Source organism: Narcine bancroftii, chromosome 13, assembly GCF_036971445.1.
Source record: "Narcine bancroftii isolate sNarBan1 chromosome 13, sNarBan1.hap1, whole genome shotgun sequence".
In the NCBI taxonomy this organism is placed as follows: Eukaryota; Metazoa; Chordata; class Chondrichthyes; order Torpediniformes; family Narcinidae; genus Narcine; species Narcine bancroftii.
In genome coordinates, this window is record NC_091481.1 from 15,768,348 (window position 1) to 15,789,572 (window position 21,225).

Below are 21,225 nucleotides of genomic sequence, written 5' to 3' on the forward strand. Positions count from 1 at the left end.
CTCTTGGTAGAGGGGTAGCAGCTGTTCCAAAATTTGGTGGTGCGAGTCTTGTGGCACCTGTACCTCTTTCTTGATGGCCTAGAGAGATCATTCCAAAGTCTGTAAATCCACTGCTTTCAGAGAATTTGTAATTTTATTCTTACTCATTTTTATTCTTGCACATTTCCCATTGTCCCAACAACATTCGAAGACCATCAATTCACTCTGCAGAAACTCGACTGTCACTGCCCCTTCAGGACTTTCAAGCAAAGCAATACTTCACCTGTAATTCTGCAGGACTAATTTACTGCATCCAGTGCTCCCTTTGTGGCCTTCTCTACATCGGAGTGACAGAGATCTCCCAATAGCCAACCATTTCAGTTCTGTGTCATACTCGCATGTCTGTTCATGGCCTCATATACTATCCCACCAAGACCACCTGCAAATTGGAGGAACAACACCTGGTTTTCAGTCTGGGCCCTCTCCAGCCAGATGGCATTAATGCCAACTTTTCCAGTTTCTGTAAACTCGCTCTCCTTTTACCCCTCCCCTTCCCACTCTATTCACCTATCCATCCCTTCTCCCCTTGATTGCCGCCCTATCTCCCTTCTTCACTTATCACCTCCTGCCTTTGCAACCATCCCTGCCCACTCTTTTTCAGACACCTGCTGACATTTTTCCATACTTTGATGAAGGGCTCAAGCCCGAAACATTGGTTATGTATCTTTTACTTGTGCTACCTAAAGGACACTGCTTGACCTGCTGAGTTTCTCCAGCATTGGGTTTTTACCCCCTCTCCTCACCCCTGTAAGGTAAAGGAGCCTTGTGGGGGGGGGGGGGGCACAAGTTAGATGCAGGCTCTGAATGAAGTGCAACTGTAACATATGTCGTCATTCATACCTTGATGAAGGGCTCAAGCCCGAAACGTTGGACAATGCTGGAGAAACTCAGCAGGTCAAACATTGAAGTACTTTATGTAGCAAAGGTTAAAAAAAAATACATAACCAACGTTTCGGGTTTGAACCTTTCATTATCTTTGCCACATAACTAAGTGTCTCAGGCATCGTGATTTTACTTCAATCGTGGTGTCTTCATTAAGTTCAAAAGTGAAGTAGTTGAATCTAAAATAGCGAAGGACACGATGAAGGTAATGAGTTGGCTGGGATCGACTGGGAACAAATATTAAACAGTATGACAAAAAAGATTAGTATTTGGGGGAAAAAAATCCTCCAGGGAAACAAAATGAAAAAAAACACAATTATAAAGTTCCAGAAAAGTAGATAGCTTGATGATTGGGTGAAAAGAATGATAAATATATTATAAAAGACTCGCAGTCATTCCTTCGCTCCTCGTCTGGGTCCCCGCGATTGCCCGGAACCCCTCTCTGGGTCCCCGCGATTGCCCGGAACCCCTCTCTGGGTCCCCGCGATTGCCCGGAACCCCTCTCTGGGTCCCCGCGATTGCCCGGAACCCCTCTCTGGGTCCCCGCGATTGCCCGGAACCCCTCTCTGGGTCCCCGCGATTGCCCGGAACCCCTCTCTGGGTCCCCGCGATTGCCCGGAACCCCTCTCTGGGTCCCCGCGATTGCCCGGACCGCTTAACCTCTTGCACGGCGAGGCGGACCATCTCCCGGAAGCGTTCCGGTGAGAGCCGCCGGCCGGTTCATGTGGCCGTGGTGTTGGCGGCGGCGGAGGTGGCGGCAATCGACTGCGTCTTGCAGGGCCGGAGTTGGCGGGTTTGCAGTTCTTCGAATGGTGAGCGGTCAGTGAAGCGACTATGCTGTGCGAGGCGCCGGAGGGTCTGCTCACTGGTGTCTTGAAGCCCCTGGCAGGTGAGTCTGCGCAGAGTCCGCCTGTCCCGGTTCCCAGCCTGAACCCCCGGCCCAGCCACGCTCTTCCCTTTCACCGACGCGAATCCCAGATACTGTTTCTTCAGTAAGAGTGTAAGGGTGCAAACATTTATATAAATGAATGGAAATAGCGCAAGAAAACGACAAAGTAAAGCAGAGTCTTTGGTTCATTGTTCAATCAGGAATCTGATGGCAGAGGGGAAGAAGCTGATCTTGTGCAGCTGAGTTCTCGTTTTCAGGCTCCCTGCATTTTTTACTCTGCTACCACTGGGTAGCAGAGTGAAGAGGGCATGGCCTTGGGTGGGGGTCCTTGAGGATAGAGGCTGTTTTTTTTTAAAAAAAAGACATTGCCTCTTGTTGATGTCCTCAAGACTGATGCCTGTGATGTTGCCGACCAAGTTCACCCTGTGGAGTTTTTTTTCTTGTCCTGAGCATTGGCACCTCCATATCAGACAGTGATGAAACCAGCCAGGGAGCTCTGTAAAAGTTTCTGAGGGTCTTCAGTGATGGACTGAATCTCCACAAATTACTATAGAGATAGCTGTTAGCGAGCTGCCTTCTTGATTGCATCAAGATGGAGTCTCCAGGACAGATCCTCAGAGATGTTGATTCACAGGAGTTTGAAGTTGACCCTCTCCACCACTGACCCCTTGACTGGGTCATGTTCTCCTGATATCCCCCTGAAGGCCACAAGCATCTCATTGGTTTTGCTAACTTTGAGTGTAAGGTCATTGTTACATCCCTCAATGAGCTGATCTATCTCCCTCCTGTACGCTTCCTCATTTTTCATTTGTGATTCAACAACCTTGATGTCATTGGCAAGTTTGGAGATAGCATTTGAATTGTGTCTAGCCACACAGTTATGGGTGCATAGTGAGTAGAGCCATGGGCTAAGCATGCATATTGGAGGTGTTTGTCATATAATAATACATAAAAATGGAATATACATGATACACTTCAACTTTTATCTGGCTTAAGGCAAACAGAGTTGCCATGAGCATTGCCTGATGCCCCTCACAGTAAGGGAAAGAGAAGTAGAAGAGAGTCCTTTCAGAGACAGTGACTATCTGTGGATTCGGCTCCAGGGCTTCTGCAGCTTCAGACCCCTGTTCAAACCATTGGCAACCCAAGCTCCAGGTCCAAATTTCTGATCCGATCAGGAAGAAGCCTTCAGAGCCCAAGGCCCTTCTTCCCCTCGGCACCCTACGAATTTTGGTTCTGATATCTGGTTCCCATGAGCCAGTCTCCAGCACCCTGCAGCCTGGTGTGAGTCCTTCAAGTGCATAGCCAACCGACCACAGCCTGTGAGGATCCTTCAACCAATGAGCACCTTGCTGATCCGCTGCTGTGGTCACCTTCCCTGTCGGGTTGTCTTCAATACTTCTCAACAGGGCGTTTTCTCCCCATTTCCGGTGCCCTGCGCCAGTCCACTGATCCCCGGTGTCTGCAACCCCTCGTGGAACACTGCCAAGCACAGGTGCTGTCATCTTGGGCTCAGACTTCTGGGGTTGCAGGATTTTAAGGACCAGGCATTGGGATATTGCGGCATAGTGCTGTCTCTCCACTCCCCTCCCTCCTGGGTACGTACCAGTGGCAGTGTTGCTGTTAAATCAGCTCCGTCATATGTATTTGTAGTTCAGTACTTGCAAGATTCTGATAGTGTCTGGATGGATACAGAGTGGCTGTTTCCTCACAGTAATGAATGGACAACTAAGGACTGTTGTGAGGGAAGGGAAGAGTTCAGTGGGTTCAAGAGCAATGAGTCTGGACACACAAGATCATAACAGGGATAGCACATTTTAGTACTCTCAATCACAAAACACTGCATAATCGTGTAGACTTGTAACAAGCAATAGCTACCTGTCATTTCTTGTCTAACTCCAATGCTGTCTAACAGCACCCAACCCTATGCAGTGCACACCTTACCAATGATTCCTCCAGTGTTGTCCACAGTCTGCGACCTGGAGTGAAGCAGGGTCTGTCTCGGGAACAGAGGAAAAGCAACTCCACATGGTGGACTTTAGAGTACAGTATGCTGGAGGGTCTGGCACAGGTTATCACTAGATAATTAAAGGTGCCCACTAATGGATGGGCAGAGTCAAACCTTGATTGGCAGATGATGTGACTTCTGTCTCGTTTCCAGACAGAGGTCACATGACTCTCCACAATCCATATTCCCGCCAGGTTACAGGCAAGTCACATGACTCTCCATAATCCACATTCCCACCAGGTTACAGACAGAGGTCACATTACCCTCCACAATCCACACTACAAGGACCAAGTGAAGTGTGCAGGAAAAGAGGTATAGTCTAAGGATCTCTCATTTGTGATTGAGATGAGAAATGACACTGTGCACTGAATCTTTCATTTTACTGTGGAGGCCAGTTGCATGTGCTCAGTTGTTGAGTACATTCATAGTGGAGAATGGTAGAATTTTTTTTTTTAAATTCCAAGTGGAATATGGGAATTTGTGAGTGAAAGGGATGAAGTGAAGATCTGATTGAATGGTGAAACCTACTTTTGTGATTCTGGTAGCCTCCAAATGGGGTGGTTTTAGCCAGTCAATGGTCTGTAAAATCCAGATTAACAGAATGAAATGTTGTTTTCCATCAAAATGGCTCATAAAGAATGAAGAACCGCTCTCACCACAGTTATTTTAAGAATTACTGGGTAAGTGTGATTCAAATATTAAGAGATTACACTTTAAAAAAAATTAACAAACACTTTAAAACATTGCACTCCATTTCTCTTAATGTTAGCCATTCATACAATTTTCAAGGTAATTTTAATCAATCTGCAATAGCTGAAAGTTTTAAAATGATAAAAACTAGTGGTTACAAGTCCCTAGTAGAGGAAGTCATGGATAGGAAAAAAACAAGACTGAGGAAGACGAGCAAATTCCTTTCATCTATTGATAACATTCACAAGGAGCATTTCTTCAATAAGGCTCAAATAATTATTGAGGATCTGTCACGGTATCTGTGATATACTGCCATCAGGAAGGTGGTACAGGAACATCAAAATCAAGACTGCTAGGCTGGGAAATAGTTTCCTTCCACAGATTGTGAGATTGATGAACAGTATCTTGTAACCTCGGGACTCTTATAAATGAATTTGAGTAACTTCATAATATTTTTATTTTTTTAAATTTCAAACAATTGTACCGTCACTGCCATCTAGACATGTACAATTTCTCAGCAACTTGTATGAGCATTGCCATTGGATAGACCTGCAACCACTTTATTCAAGTTTATTAGAAGCTAACCTTGTTGTCAATATTCTGGCTGCAAGTTTCTTGTGTTCAGGATTCCAAATTGGGTCCTTTTACAGTTTAATCCAGATACATTTTGGAATCATTATTGTCAAGTACCAAATTGGTTTAAATGTGTCAATTTTTATTTGTAACCTGGAAGATTTGATCTACAAAGACTTGGTCTGAAAATGTATATTTTACTGAGTTAAATATCAATGTAGCGGATGAAGAGTTGAGGAGCCTTGACTATACAAGTTTGAAGTGCAAAATGCTCCACGTAGCCAGACAGCCCATGGAGGTATCTTTGACTACCCCTTTGATTTGGAGAAAGTGAAATGAGTTGAAGGAGAAGTTATTGAGGGAGGGGACAAGTTCTGCTTGCTGGAGGAGGGTGACTCGTTGGGACTGCTGTCAAGAAAGAAACAAAGGGCTTTGAGGCCTTCGGAATGGGGATTGAGGTGTATAGTGATTGGATGTACATGTTGAAGATGAAGCACTTGAGTTCAGGGAAATGGAAGTTGTTGAAGTGATGGAGGGCATGTGAAGAATCATGGATGTAGGTGGTGAGGGAGGGGTTCTGAACTGGGGAACAAAACTGAATCGAAGTAAGTGAAAACCAGTGAAATTCTGCAAACGCTATGATTGGTGTAATAACATGCCCAAATGCTGGAGGAACTCGGCCGGTCTTTTCAGCATCTACAGGAAACAAAAATAGTTTTCACTGAAGTTTTTGACCTGAGCCCTTCTTCAAGGAATAAGCAGAATGAGCTAGAAGCAGGAAATCTCAGAAAGTCTCAGAATTTAGACAATGCTGGCTGGGGGAGGAATCCAGACTAACAAAAGGTGTTAATTGGATATGATAAGAATTTATCATGTTTGTGTGAAAGGAGATGGAATGGAATGGAGAGATAGAGATAGGGAACTGCAATGGGAGAAGGGGGGAGGCAATGTTTTGATGAAAGCTAGAGATGTCTGTATTTTTGTCATCCAGTTGGAGGGGAAACCATTTTGGTGGGGTCCTTTTGGAGGGGTAAGTAAAAGGAGGTGTCTGAGATTTGTCATCTGGCTTGGGCCAGATAGAGGTCAGAGTGCCAGACCACTACAGCGGGTTTGACGGTGAGATTGGGATTAATGTGGAGAGAGTGGAAAGCCAAGAGGATGAGAGGAGTGCTGAAGTCAAGATGGTTGATATCTTGGCGGCAGTTGGAAATATAAAGGTCCGGAGCAGGCAGAAGTCTGGAATGAGGTGTCCAGGACGAGAAAGGTTTAAGGCAGGAGAAAAGGTTTGTAGTGGGGGATGAAGAATTCTAGTTGTAGAAGTGGGCATGGAGGCGGAGTTAACAAAAGAAGAGCCTGGCATCATGTGTGTGTGGAATTCGTTGAGGAGTTGACGAAGGTGAGGCCTTTACTGATTACAGAATGTTCTGTCTTCAAGAGGGGAAGGTTGTTAATCATTAATTATTTTTCTATGGCGAGATTGATAGTGATTAAGAGGTGCTTGTGATGGTCCACTTCTATGATATTAACCTGTATTTGGTGTGTATTCAGAAAAACTTTACAAAGGTGTGAATTTCTGTGGTGAATCTGAATATTTGGTTGCTGGTCTTTTGACATGGAGGAACTGAATAAATAAAACAGCAATATTTAGGTTTCAGCCTTTAATTGTACATGAAGACTGAAATTCTGTCTAATTTATTCTTTAAAAAAACCGAGTGCTGGAACCTCATCATGATTTATGATATATTTTTGAAATGCACTTTCAAAAATTTTGAATTCAAAATCAAGAGACTGCTCCTGTCATTCTTTCCTCCTTGCTTTGTAAATACTTAAAATCTAAGATTTAAGCTTTTGCATCATTATTTTCTGATTTTAAGCTCCATTATAGTATTCGACTTATTATTCACTTACAACTTTCGTTCTTTCTTTAGTTTGTTGACTCATTATAAAACATTTTGTTATTTTTAGTTGTTGCCATAAGAACATTTGTGTCAGCAAGACTTTTCCAACTAATCTATTTTTGCATCCAGTTTCTGTACTGTGCCCAGTTGAACCAGTTGGAAGATGGTTTGAAGCACTCGTAAAGAGACGGGCGAGGAATGTGTCCGCTTCCTTCCATGAATTGGAAGATGAGAAAGAATCATCTTCTGAATCAGAAGATGAAGAATTGCAAATTGAGGAATATCCATTGCTGAAAACACTTGAGCCAAAGGACTGGAAGGTTATGCATTGATTTTATGATATTTAAATGTTCTGTTTGCCATATAATGGCAATGTGAATACACTTTTGTTTTTCTTATCTGTTCATCTTGCTTTGGATCTTGACCCATTATGAACATTTTAGCTTTATTGAATTTGGTTAATATTTCCTTTCACAAAAAGTACCTCTTCATTAATCTTTATAATTTGTAGAATGTTACATCCTTGCTGCTGCTTAGCCTGTTGACCATAACTGAATACACCATTTTATAAATAGAAAATGTTGTAAATAGTATATTAATAGCATCTGTTGAGAGAAGCAGTGTCTCAGACAATACTAATGGATTAAGTTACCAAGTGTCCAGGTGGTATTCCAGACCATATAACCATTTACGGAGCAGAAACAGGCCATGTCGGCCTTTCGAGCCTGCACCGGTTCACTAGAACAACTCCACTAGTTCAAACCTCCCGCTCTCCGCCAATAATATCTCTACCAAACATACATCTTACCAAAGATCGAATTTAATAATAAAAGAGTTCTTATCAATCATAGGGTTAGATCTTGTGAGTTTGTGTACAAGGCATCCACGCAAGAATCTGATCACTAAATTTAAACCTTTGGACTTTGGCCATTTTTAATCTTTCATAATATATACTCCGGACTGGCTCCATGGGTGGTAAACTGCAGTGCGAACACCAGTACGAACTAGCTGGTGGTCGGGTATAAAACTAGTCCCAGAAAACGGGGAGATGGAATATAAGTGCTTGAAAACCAGAACACGGAGTAGGTGCTTGCTGGTAGAAAACAAGGACACCAGGTCCAAAGTTTTAAAGCTCATAGAACTGAAGACAAATTTTTGACCAGTTTCTGAAATGTTTTTGATGGATATAACAATAAATTATTTATTTGTACATGCACCTTAATTGAAAGAATGTGCTTGGTATATCATGAAGGATTTGTTCCTGTGCTGTATGGCTCTGTTTGGTAAATCTTATTTTAATGATGTGATCAAAGTTGCAGTGAGCCGTACATTCGATTTAGTTGAAATAATAAGAGGTGGGCCTTATAAGTAGCATTGCAGAGATGCTCGTCGAACGAGTACGTGGGCAAGGCTGTCGAGTTATTTAAATGGACATTAGTGTGAGACCTATTTTGCCCTTCAAATAAATTGGCCTTTTCTGGATGGTGAGAAGATGGATATAAAAACAAGAGGGCATAGGTTTAAGGTGAGAGGAGGAAGTAATAAAGGGGCTTTGATGGGAATTTTTTTTCTTGTGATACAGAGTGGTTGATCTGGAACTTGCTGCCAGAGTTCAAAGTGATGTTAAATCTAGTCACAATGTTCAATGGATATTTAGACAGTCTCCTAAATAGACAAGGCATAGAAGCTTATGGACCTAATGCAGGCAAATAGGGTTGATGTAAATCAGCAAAAAGCGGGTTTGCATGTGTTGGGTTGAAGGGCAGTACTGTGCATCTGTAAACCTCTGATTCCAGTATAAACTCAAGGAAATTTATAGATATGTGATCATTGCAATGGAATGGTAAGGTGTTTTTTAAATGTTTTGTTACTTCTGAACTCCGTCTTGGTTAGAACATGTCTGAAGTACTGTTGTGTTCTGAAAGAGCACACATGGCCTTGGAAGGACAAAAGAATATGCTCACAATAATACTTGAAACGGAAAACAAAAGCTACAGATGTTGGAAATCAAAATTAAAATGGTAAATGTTAGAAATACTGAAATACCATCTTTTGAGAGAAGTCTATCACATTTTATGTTGCTGAGAAGGATGGAGATCAAGAGAGCGAATAAAAGACGGTAGTTGTAAAAGTTTATTTACTGGTAAAGCGTAAGGGTGACAGTCAACCATTAAATGGTAGGAACTTGATCTGGACTGGGAGTGCACCAGTGTCTATTAGTTTATCAAGAAAATGAGCTGTCCACCTCTCCATTTTTTTTCACAGTTAAATTAATGTTCTTTACTTTTACAGAATCAAGATCATTATGCTATTCTTGGGTTAGGATGTTTGAGGTACAAAGCAACACAGAGACAAATCAAGTCTGCACGTAAGTATTTTTCCACAAGATGAAGGATTCCCTCCTTTTGAATCCTTTTTTGTATTTTGCTTGATGTGTGACTCATAATTCAAATGTCATTCAAAAGGTTTTTTGAGTTAATCCAGAGCTTGAACTATAAATCTTGATGATTTCTTTACGCTATGATTATGTTCAAGACAAAAATTATAGATTTTTATATCAATTTTTTCAAAGTGGACAGAGGAGGTAAGAAATGAGAATAGAATTAGATCATGTATGATCTTGTAGAGTGGTGAAGCCTGTGTTTGCTCCTGTTTAAGGTCTAGATCAGCTGTGAACTTAGTTTGATAACATAGAAGTGAAGCAATTTAATATTTTTAAGTCCTTGATGTTGCCTTGTAATTATTATGGCTGGAATTCGATGATGCAGGCAATCAGATTTTGTCTTTCTAGTTAAATGATGATTTTTATCTTTCATTATTGCAAGTTGCTGGAAAGGTCATTTCTATTCATGAATGCTACCTGACCTCCGAAGTCTCTCCACCCTCTCTTTGTTCACTCAAAATTCAATCATCTCCAGTTTGTGTTTCTCTATAAAGTGAGAGAAGCTCCTTGGTTCCATTTATATGGCACATGCGATCTGACTGAGTGGAGGAACAGATATTGAATGCTATTTTCTCAAAGTTGGCAAAGGAATGGCACTTTAGTGGAGAGCATCTTTTGAATATTTGTGTTTAGTCAACTACGATTTCAGTTGCATGTGAATCATGTCAAAATGACTCGTCCCTGCATTGTTTTTACAGCAAATTATGGCTGATCTGTATTTCTCCAGATTTTTGTGCAGATAATAGCCATTGAGACTTTCATGACCTTTATTGGGTCAAAATCATTTTTAAAATAATTCTACATCATTCATTTGTGGTACAGCCTAATTTCATCTAAATTTAGTGAAATACTAAACATTGCCGTTACTGTTGCAACAAGAGAAATACTCACCAGATTTCATAATCTTCATAAAGTTGATAACTTGCCATCAATGAAGAACAAACTTTTAATGAAGTTGGTAATCTCACTGGCATTGAGAACTCAGCCATAAATACAAAAATCAATAGCATTGTTCCAATCTTGCATTTAAAACATTGACATTTATATTCATACCCAACTGCATACATTTGTTGATGTGGAATGACCTTTCCTCGTAAGAAGTACCCGTCAATTGCTTTCCTGTCTTGAAAAAGTCCAATATTACCTGTTGAGAGAAATGTTGAATGCCAATATACAGTAGTTTATTTATTGGTATAATTCATCATAAAAATTCATCATACTAACTTGCAGTGCGAGGACTAGTTGGACAGATTCTTGGTATATAGAACTTTTTTTTAAAGAATGTTAAAAATGATTACAATTTGATCAGTTATGTGAATTAAAATTTCCTACATAATGAAATCTGTTGAGCCAAGCATTTACCGGTGTTCTAAAAATGCACATGCTTTCTCATAGGATTTATAGACTATTATTATGTTAAACGCAATAAAAATATTTTGAAAAGAATTTATGAAAAGCTCTGAAAGCATGATGTCTTTGAAGTTAAAATCCGCAAATTGCACGAGTTGAGGGAGCACATAAAAGATGCAAATTAGTACAAAGAGAGCAAAGTTAATCCTCTGGATGTGGCACCCTTTGCGCATACTCTGAGGACTTAATTCAGGATTGTGGATACAGTCTCCAAGATGAATCATTAAAAAGTGCTATCTACTCAATATTAGAAGCAGTTAAACTAAATACACCATATTGTCTTTCAGATAAAACAATGGTATTGAAACATCATCCCGATAAAAGGAAAGCAGCAGGGGAACAAATAGGAGAAGGAGACAATGATTATTTTACATGTATTACAAAAGGTAAGAATTGTAATTCTATGAAAATTATGATTTTTAATTTCCTGCTGGATCCGATTGTGAGGGGAGAAGACTCAAATTTAAAAATATAACTTGATGGGAAGGGATTTAAATATGACTACATTTATTTGTTGGAAGAAGTTTAACTGATACATGTGTACATTGTTTTTTTTTTTGCACCATCAGTAAGTGGTAATTCTGCCTCACCAGTAGGAAAAAGAATATCAGGGTTGTGTGTAATGTCATGTACGTACTCTCCGACAATAAATCTGAAGACCTGTGCACTATTTCATTCATTGACAGCACTGTCCTAATATTTTAGCTAATGAAATATTGTCAGATCCCTTGAAACGTCGAGCATTTGACAGTGTGGACCCCACTTTTGACAATGCAATACCTTCTAAAAGTGAAGCAAAAGAGAACTTCATTGAGGTGTTTCACGCAACCTTTGAGCGGAATGCCAGGTGAGAAGAACATCTCTATGTACTCCAATGTAAAAGATTTGAAACGTAACCATAAATCTAAAGGAGGAGTTGAATTTAGCACTCGTGTCTCAATCTGAAATGTGCACCTGTGCCTATGTGACCTTTCAAATTTTGAATTGAAATCACAGTAGGCACTTTCACGTGGCCAAAATCCCTGATGTAAAGTCGCATATTATGCCCATATGCAGCTGTCGGGAGGCCTCTTGAAAGCACAGGAGGTACATGTGAGACGAACTTTGTAACCCTCCTCCGGGAGAGGTAATTGCCGGAGCACTGAGGTCCCCCCGGCACCTGAATGCAGCTGCCTGAAAGCGGCTGCTAAGGGGATGACAATCAGCTGGTGAGCGCCTGACAGCCCCCCTCCCAGCTGCCCCTGACAATAGTACTCCAATCATTCTGTGATGAAACAATACCATTCTCAACTTAGTGGAACCAATTTACATTAGGCTTCTTCAGGTGCATTCTCCGCCTGCGTTGACATCCTGCACCGGCCGTCCCACAGTGTGGGGACTGATAAAGGACTGTGGGGGGAGAGCGGGGCAGTGGGATCGGTGTGGGGAAGACAGCTCCCAGCTCTTACAGCCAGCCATCCCAACCCTGACAGCCCGAAGGGACAGGAGCCAGAGTGCGCTCCGAGGTGCCTCCTGTGAGGCTGTCCCTTTCAGGTGGCCAGCGTTGCGCTTTCAGCGCTGCCACCTTAACGACCATTCCACAGGTCTGAATCTGCTTCTGCAGGCGCATTCTTGGCGGGGAATGCTCCTGAAGAAGCCTGATGTAAATTGGTTCCACTAAGTTGAGAATGGTAATGTTTCATATCAGAATGATTGGAGTACTATTGTCAGGGGCAGCTGGGGGGGTTATTACACAGCATTTGATTGTGAAGGTTAGTTGAGAGCTGTAAATTTGTTTGCAATGGCAAACCTTTATTCAGTTGTTGCAAGCTGGCCTCTATCAATCGTTTTCCATTTGTTCAGTGTATTTTGTTATTTTTCTGTCTTCTAATGTTAGGAAAAAAAATGGAATTTGCAATAAATCGTTAAATGCTTTGTGAACTACAATGTATTAGCCATTTGAATTAATCTATGTACAATTTTGCCATGTAACCATAATGCTCATTTGTCATTCCAGTTTGACTGCAGAAATATTTTTTGAACATTGCTTGCATATTAGACACCAAGGTTTATCTAAACAAGTAGATCTCAACCATCTTTCCCTCCCCACTCACAAATGACCTTAAGTAATCCCTTAATAATCCCAGAGAGCCCCTATGGTATCCTATGCCATAGGTGCTCTGTGGTTAGTACAGGATTACTTAAGATAGTATGTGAGTTGGAAAAAAGGTTGAGAACCACTGATCTAAACCTAATGATTCATCTACATTTCGAGTGCATTTTTCTCATTTGGGCTTCTAATTATTCAATTGCATATTACCCAGAACTGTTTGTTTAATTTTGTGTCTTTTGTAGTATAAAATATTTTGTATTGTTTTCTTAACATTAAGTCTTGAAAAATACAAATGTTATACTTAGGTGGTCCAAAAAGAAACCTGTCCCAATGCTGGGCAATTTGAATTCTTCCATCGAAGAAATAGATGCATTTTATTCATTCTGGTAAGTTTATCATTGTATTTCAGATTTTTTTCTTCAGAAAAACACAACATGATTATATAGTACATTTTAAAATGACTCTTTTTAACTTATTTTATCAAAAGGAATAATGTTTTAAGGAAAGGAGGATTTCACAGGGAGTCCAACTACAGTAAAACATAGTATCTGGCACCTGTAGAGATTGGTATATGACTGACATTATCCATAGGGTAGATTTTATATATTTATTCACAGGAAGTTGGCAATGATCACAAGACCAGGATTTTATTATACTTTAATAACTGGCCTTGAAATGTGTAGCTTGCAAGGACATTTTAATAAGTAGTTAAGTCAGCCATTTAATAAACTTGCAGCTCAAGGGGTTATTTGTAAACTCTTGTCCCAGCCAGGAAATTGGCTGTGAAAGCAAATGATGGTGAACACATTAATCAGTTGGCAATATTTGTTTGAGGTCTCAACTATTCGTATTTTAATGACTTGAATAATTATTCATCTCTACTGATGACACAAAGCCCTTTGGAAAAAATATGATTTTCGAATGTCAAATGGTAGGTTTTTTGCTTGTTACCACTCATGCTTGTTTTTTTGTCACCGATCTGTTTAAAGTCACATTCTATCATGATGGGAATTGAACGTATCTCCTAATTATTCAGAATCAGAATTTATTGCCATGAATATATTTCGAAATATACTGTACAAATATTGCTATAAAATTCATTTAAAAATAAATTAGGGTAAAAATGAGAGAAAGTGAGGTCATGTCTGTGGTTCATTGTAAATTCAGAAATCTGATGGCAGAGGGGACATCCTCAGGCTCCTGTACCTTCTTCCTGATGATAGGAAAGTGAAGAGGGGATGGCCTTGGTGGTGAGGATCCTTGAGGATAGTGGCTGCTTTTTTAAGACACCACCTTTTTATAGATGTCCTTGATGGAGTGGAGACTGATGCCTGTGATGGCGCTGGCCAAGTTCACCACTCTCTAGTCTTCTTCACCTGTTCATTGGCACTTCCATACCAGACAGAATCCTCTCCACGGTGCACCTGCAGAAATTTGCAAGAGTCTTTGCTGACATACCAAATCTCCCAAACTCCTCACAAAGTCTAGCTGCTGGCAAACCTTCTTTGTGATTGCATTGACATGGAGACCCCAGGACAGATCCTCCGAGATGTTTGAAAATATTTTATTAGTTCTCCCCTCAGAATTACCAGTCCAGTAACAATCACTTTGACACCGAGTCCATGGGTGGCAACCTTGTAATTAAACCACTTATAATTTGACTTCCTCTAATCTGTCTGCAGACTTTGCATTGGTTCCCTATCTCCTAATGAGGAATATTCTGAAATAGTATTTTATAGTGTAATCAATATTTAAATTTGAAATGTCCTGGTTAATAGATTCAATTTTGATACAATTTAGACCTTGCCATATATACTTGTGTAATAGTTGACCCCTCTTTTTCTTGACCAGAAATTGCATGTTTTCCGTATGACCCATGTAAAAGTTGACACCCCGCACCCCCCCATTTTTGTCCCTGACTACCTGACCATCCGAGCTCCCAATGCACCAACCGCAAACCCTCATCTCGGCCACCACCTGTCTGAGCTCCCAATGCCCCGACCGCCTGTCCATTGGAGTTCCCAATGCCCCGAATGTGGGCTTACCACCTGGTCCCGGCCATCTGAGCTAATTTGACCTGAAAAATCTTCTTGCCTCTCAGAACACATTTCTTACTCTGTGACCTGTGCCCTATCATATCACTGATGACACTTTGTGTATGAACTCTGGCTGCTAAATTTTCCCATTGATATCATGAGTGGCATAAAATCATATAAATTTCTTATTTATCTTGTATGTTTTTTGGTAATAAAGTAAAATTTCAGGAAACCAACCAGCTGTTTTAAAGTTCAAATCAATTAGCTATGCTCCCTTGTTCCTTTTCCTTAGCCCATCAGTGTTTTTCTTCATTTATTATAGAAGATTCTGTTGAATATGTAACCAACACAATATGGGGCAAATCCCAGCTTACCGTAGATGTCATTCTATAGGATGATCCAAAATTTAAACATTTCACTTTAAAATCAGGGGTCTAAAATCCGTAACTTAACGGCGAAGTCTCTATACTGCTACCCTCTTTCCACTGGCTCTAACGCAATCCTGCACATGCCCTGTTAGTTACTTGTGAAGTCTCAGCTCTCCTCCATGGGGTCCAACTGCCGTCGGCTCTGTATAGGCTTTAAATGGCCTATTGAAGGAGCCGGCTGGTTTATTTTAAAATAGCAAAAGAAAATTTCAACCTTTAAATGATCATTTGTTATTAAAATATTGTGGTTTGCTTTTAACAGCATCCACTGGTCAATGGTAAGTGCCACGTTGTTTGTGGTGGTGGGGGGGGGGGGGGTGGCAGGCAACGGCGGCACTCGATTTATACAAAGGGTTTTGCTCAAAACCAACAATTTGCGTGGAAATACCAAGGTCGTCCTATGGCAAGTTGTCCTATACAACAGCATGTACAGTCGATGTTGTGGTTAAAAAAGGAAACTTTTCTTTCATGTTGCTTCTGGTTCTTTTGCTAATAATAAATTAGTGCCCTTTCATTACTGATTTGAAGACCCTGGAAACGTTTGTTCCTTATTTGCTCGTTAAACCCTATCAAAGCTCTTCTTGACTCCCTAGAACTATTATACTGTCTTCTTCTTCAAAGCTTTCACTTGTTTCTTAACTCATAACAAAATGACAGATGTTTAATGAATGGTAGTAGCTATTTTTTTTAATAATTTTAAATTTTTTACACTATGAACCATATTAACCAAAATACACACAAACATTTCCCTCTTGAATATACAGTGTCATTTTGTCCTTTTTTTTCCCCCTCCCTTCCCTCCCTCCTTCCCACCCCTCTCCAAACCCATTAAACAATGTCATCACACAATGAAAATAAACAAGAAAATCGTGTCATCTACTTTTACACACTGGGTCAATTCTTTTCGTCTTCTTCTCATTCTATCATTTTAGGGGGTGGAGGTCCGCGATAGGCCCTCTCTGTTGTGTTCCATGTACGGTTCCCAAATTTGTTCAAATAATGTGACTTTATTTTTTAAATTTATATGTTATTTTTTCCAATGGAATACATTTATTAATTTCCATGTACCATTGCTGTACTCTCAGGCTCTCTTCTGATTTCCAAGTTGACATTATACATTTTTTTGCTACAGCTAAGGCTATCATAATAAATCTTTTTTACGCTTCATTCAGTTTGAGGCCTAATTCTTTACTATTTATATTGCTTCGAAGAAAGATCTCTGGATTTTTTGGTATGTGACTTTTTGTGATTTTATTTAATATCTGATTTAGATCTTCCCAAAACTTTTTCACTTTCTCACATGCCCAAATTACATGTACTGTTGTTCCTGTTTCCTTCTTGCAGCAAAAACCTCTCTCTGATACCGTTGGGTCCCATTTATTTAACTTTTGGGACGTGATATATAGCCTGTGTAACCAATTATATTGTATCATGCGTAACCTCGGGTTTATTGTATTTCTCATAGTTTCAGAGCATAGCTTTTCCCGTATTTCATTTTTTATCTTTATGTTTAGATCTTGTTCCCACTTTTGTTTGGGTTTACAGCTTATTTCATCATTTTCTTTCTCTTGCATCTTGATGTACATGTTTGTTATAAATCTTTTAATTATCATTGTGTCACATATTCAAAGCTGCTTCCTTCTGGTAAATGAATGGTAGTAGCTATTTGAGTAATGAATTCACCAGATCATCATGGCATTGATCTGTTGTGTGACATCATGCCCTGCACCGTATTCAAAAGATGGCATTTTACAGCTACTATTATTTGGAAACTGGTAAAATCAAAATGGATCCTAAAATAGTAAATTTGATCCATGAATTTCTTCACACAAATTGAAGGCTAGTTTATTTAAGTTGAATTTGCAGAAATAGAAAATAAACATTGTTATAATTCCACTGTTTTAGCGGTGCCCCTTGTGTTTATGTTTCGTACATGGGTGAGAAAATTGAGACGTAATTTGGAGCAAAGCTTATTCAGAGATTTAACAGCTATAGATATAATATGCTGAACATCCATTGTATCCTTAAAATTGAAAATGCAGGAAATGGATAAGATTTTCCCTAAATTTTGATCACGAACAGAAAATTTGATTTTCAAAAATATTGCAAATATTTCCTTCTTTGGAGAAATGCTTCATAATTAGAGCTCTTTTTTGGGTTGGTTAGAACTGTTTGTTGTAGAGTTAAGATTATAAATCATTGCATTTCCTCTCATATCAGTCAGAATAATTTTCTTTGTTATATATCACACGAGTTAACGTGGTCTGTAACAAATTCAAAGTTTACCATTATTGTTAGAGTGCATACATGATATCACATACAACCCTGAGATTCTTTTCTTGCGGGCCAGGCAGAGTTTCTACTTATTGGTAATAAAAAATAAACTGTACAGTTCAAAAGAAAGAAATATAAACAAGAAGGCAATGCAATACAGAAAATAAATATTCAATAATAAATAATGTGCAAAGTAAGGGTCCTTAAATGAGTCTCTGATTACGTTTGTTTTGGAGTCTGGTGGTGGAGGAGTAGCAACTATTCCTGAGGCTGGTGGTGTGAGTCTTGTGGCACTTACACCACATTCTTCCCGATAACAGGAAAGGTTCTCTGAGATAGTGACTCACAGGAATTTAATTTTTTAATAAGATTTAGACATACAGAATGGTAACGGGCCATTTTGGCCCACAGTCCATGCTGCCAAATTTACACCCAATTAACCTGCACCTCCGTACTTTGCAAATGGTGGAGCCCCCAGGGAAAACCCACGCAGACATGAGGAGAACATACAAATCCTTACAGACCGCATGGAATTCAAACCCCAATTGTAGGCACTGTAAAGACGTTGCGCTAACCGCTATGTCATCCTTGCTCATCCTCTCCACCTCTGATCCCTTGATGATCACTGGACTGTACATCTAGTTTCCATTCCTGAAATCCACTATCGTCTCCTTGGTTTTAGTGTGGGGTTGTACTACATTCAGCCAAGGTTTCAATCTCCCTCATGTATGCTAACTCATCACCCCCTATTATACAACCTGCTACTGTGGTATCATCAACAATTTTGTAGATGGTGTTATTCTCATACCAAGCCACACAGTAATGGGTGTAAAGTGAGTAGAGCAGGGGGCTAAGAATGCAGTCCTGTGGTGCTCCAGTATTGTTGGGAGATTGTGGAGATGTTCTTGCCAAATTTGTCTTCCAGTGATAAATCATCAGTTTCCAGGCAACACTCCAGCACTTCACCTGGCTGATTATTCAGTTAATACTCAGAAACTATTAGAGTACCTTGTGTTTGACTTGATATCCTCTGCTGACTGGTTTGCCCCTGAAGATTCCAGCATTTTGCAGTGAAGAATTTTATCTTGACTGATGCCCCTCCTAGTATTTTGTTGTGTGCAAACTGACTTCTTGACTTGCCAACTTGATAAAAGATTGAACTTTGAAAGTAATTCAAAAGCCCTGCACAATTTTTTGGTCCCTCCTGAAGCTATGTGCCTTATTTTTGGTGTACACGAACAAGTTTGGTGGTCTTACTAATGTTTTGGAGTCTTGCTTTGAGTCTTTGTTCTAAATTGACTAAACTAAGAGATGTTGTTGCAACACAACCAGGATGGAGAACCCATTATTCAAAAAGAATAAGCAAAGCAGGAAAGAGTAGAAAAATGTTGTTAATCAAAGAACATAGTGCAGTGGTAAGTAGTGATGGAAGATTTTTTAATTCACAGATACAATGCAGTAACAGCATGAGCCCAAATGCACCCATGTGACCAAAGATGTGGTGGATTATGAGGAGGAATTGGTTTAAGGTGCAAATAAGGGATAGAAGGGTGTGAGTAGTTTATCGGTCACCCAAAGTGCTATATTTCGATTAGACGAAGCATAAATGGGGAAATGTGAAAGGAAGGGGCCTGTAATTATTGATGAAGATTACCTGCATATTGTACTAATCAAATTGGGAACTGGAAGATGAACTTACAAAGTGCATTTGGGATTGTTTCTCAAAGCGATTATAGACCCTACCTGGGAAAAGACTGTTTGAGATTTGGTTGTAAGCAAATGGGATTAAAAAGAGATATTTTAGTTAAAGATTTCCTGGGAAGTCATGATCACAGCAAGGTAAAATTGCAGGTAAAATTTGAGGCTGAACGCCTAGCGTCTTGAAATCAGAGTCCTCAAGGTTCAGGGCTGTCAGATTTGGTGCCTTTGGCACCAAACGGCAGAAAGTTGGCACTTTCTTGAATCAGTTGGCAGCAGAAAAATTTAGAAGATTTTTGGTTCTTTTTGTGCTTTTTAAAACTTTTTTAAATGTGGCAACCCTGCAGAGTATTTAAAAAAAAAAATTACTAGAGAGGACTGGGAAAATAAAACTAAAGGAAAGGTCAATAAGTAGCTTTGCCAATGGCAGATATTTCAGCATCTAATTTAATTAAACAGCTGAAATTTATCCCAATTAGAAAGGGCAATGATAAAAATGATGAACCTTCTATCATTGGTAAAAGAGATTAAGGAAATAATATTAAATCAAAGGAATACAGCGTGGCAAAAACTCGTGGTAGACCAGAAGAGTGGGAATTTAATAGGATCCAACAGTGAGAGGCTAAAAATCTAATGAGATGGGGGGAAAAAAACAACAAATAATCTCAAAACAACCAGCAGAGCTTCTTGGGGCATATAAACACTCTAGAGGGTGAGACAGCAGAATTAATGATGGAAAAGAACCAATCCTCTGCATCAATCTTCATAGTGTAGGTCACTGCATATGTTTCCGATAACAAATGGTCTAGTTTCAGAATTTGTGAAATCCCTCCCACGAGGGATTACATTTGGAAAAACTAATGGCCTACATCAAAGAATGCGTAGTGTCTGCAAAGCCGAGCCATCGGTTGGCTTTTCAAACTGAATGATGAGTGGGCACTGACTGGTTACAAAGCAGCAATGATGACTCCCTTGCACAAGATTGGAGACAGCCATAAAATTGGGAAACTAGGCCAGGTAGCTGAACATCTATGCATGATATGCTGGAGTCTATCTTTCTTCTTCTTTGGCTTGGCTTCGCGGACGAAGATTTATGGAGGGGGTAAAAAGTCCACGTCAGCTGCAGGCTCGTTTGTGGCTGACAAGTCTGATGCGGGACAGGCAGACACGATTGCCGCGGTTGCAAGGGAAAATTGGTTGGTTGGGGTTGGGTGTTGGGTTTTTCCTCCTTTGCCTTTTGTCAGTGAGGTGGGCTCTGCGGTCTTCTTCAAAGGAGGTTGCTGCCCGCCAAACTGTGAGGCGCCAAGATGCACGGTTTGAGGCGTTATCAGCCCACTGGCGGTGGTCAATGTGGCAGGCACCAAGAGATTTCTTTAGGCAGTCCTTGTACCTTTTCTTTGGTGCACCTCTGTCACGGTGGCCAGTGGAGAGCTCGCCATATAATACGATCTTGGGAAGGCAATGGTCCTCCATTCTGGAGACGTGACCCATCCAGCGCAGCTGGATCTTCAGCAGCGTGGACTCGATGCTGTCGACCTCTGCCATCTCGAGTACTTCGACGTTAGGGGTGTAAGCGCTCCAATGGATGTTGAGGATGGAGCGGAGACAACGCTGGTGGAAGCGTTCTAGGAGCCGTAGGTGGTGCCGGTAGAGGACCCATGATTCGGAGCCGAACAGGAGTGTGGGTATGACAACGGCTCTGTATACGCTTATCTTTGTGAGGTTTTTCAGTTGGTTGTTTTTCCAGACTCTTTTGTGTAGTCTTCCAAAGGCGCTATTTGCCTTGGCGAGTCTGTTGTCTATCTCATTGTCGATCCTTGCATCTGATGAAATGGTGCAGCCGAGATAGGTAAACTGGTTGACCG

The 21,225-nt window shown here is 40.4% G+C and overlaps 1 protein-coding gene across 1 annotated transcript in view; it reads left to right on the forward strand.

The window, feature by feature from the left end:
- The first annotated feature begins 1,499 nt into the window (after positions 1-1,499).
- The window catches only part of dnajc2 (DnaJ (Hsp40) homolog, subfamily C, member 2), a 42,034-nt gene continuing 22,308 nt past the window's right edge, over positions 1,500-21,225 (forward strand). Inside the window, exons 1-6 of the mRNA XM_069908635.1 lie at positions 1,500-1,810; positions 7,109-7,299; positions 9,272-9,347; positions 11,120-11,218; positions 11,538-11,679; positions 13,230-13,310. Of these exons, the coding sequence (XP_069764736.1) occupies positions 1,756-1,810; positions 7,109-7,299; positions 9,272-9,347; positions 11,120-11,218; positions 11,538-11,679; positions 13,230-13,310 (644 nt within the window). The 5' untranslated portion in view covers positions 1,500-1,755. The remainder of the gene's footprint in view (positions 1,811-7,108; positions 7,300-9,271; positions 9,348-11,119; positions 11,219-11,537; positions 11,680-13,229; positions 13,311-21,225) is intronic.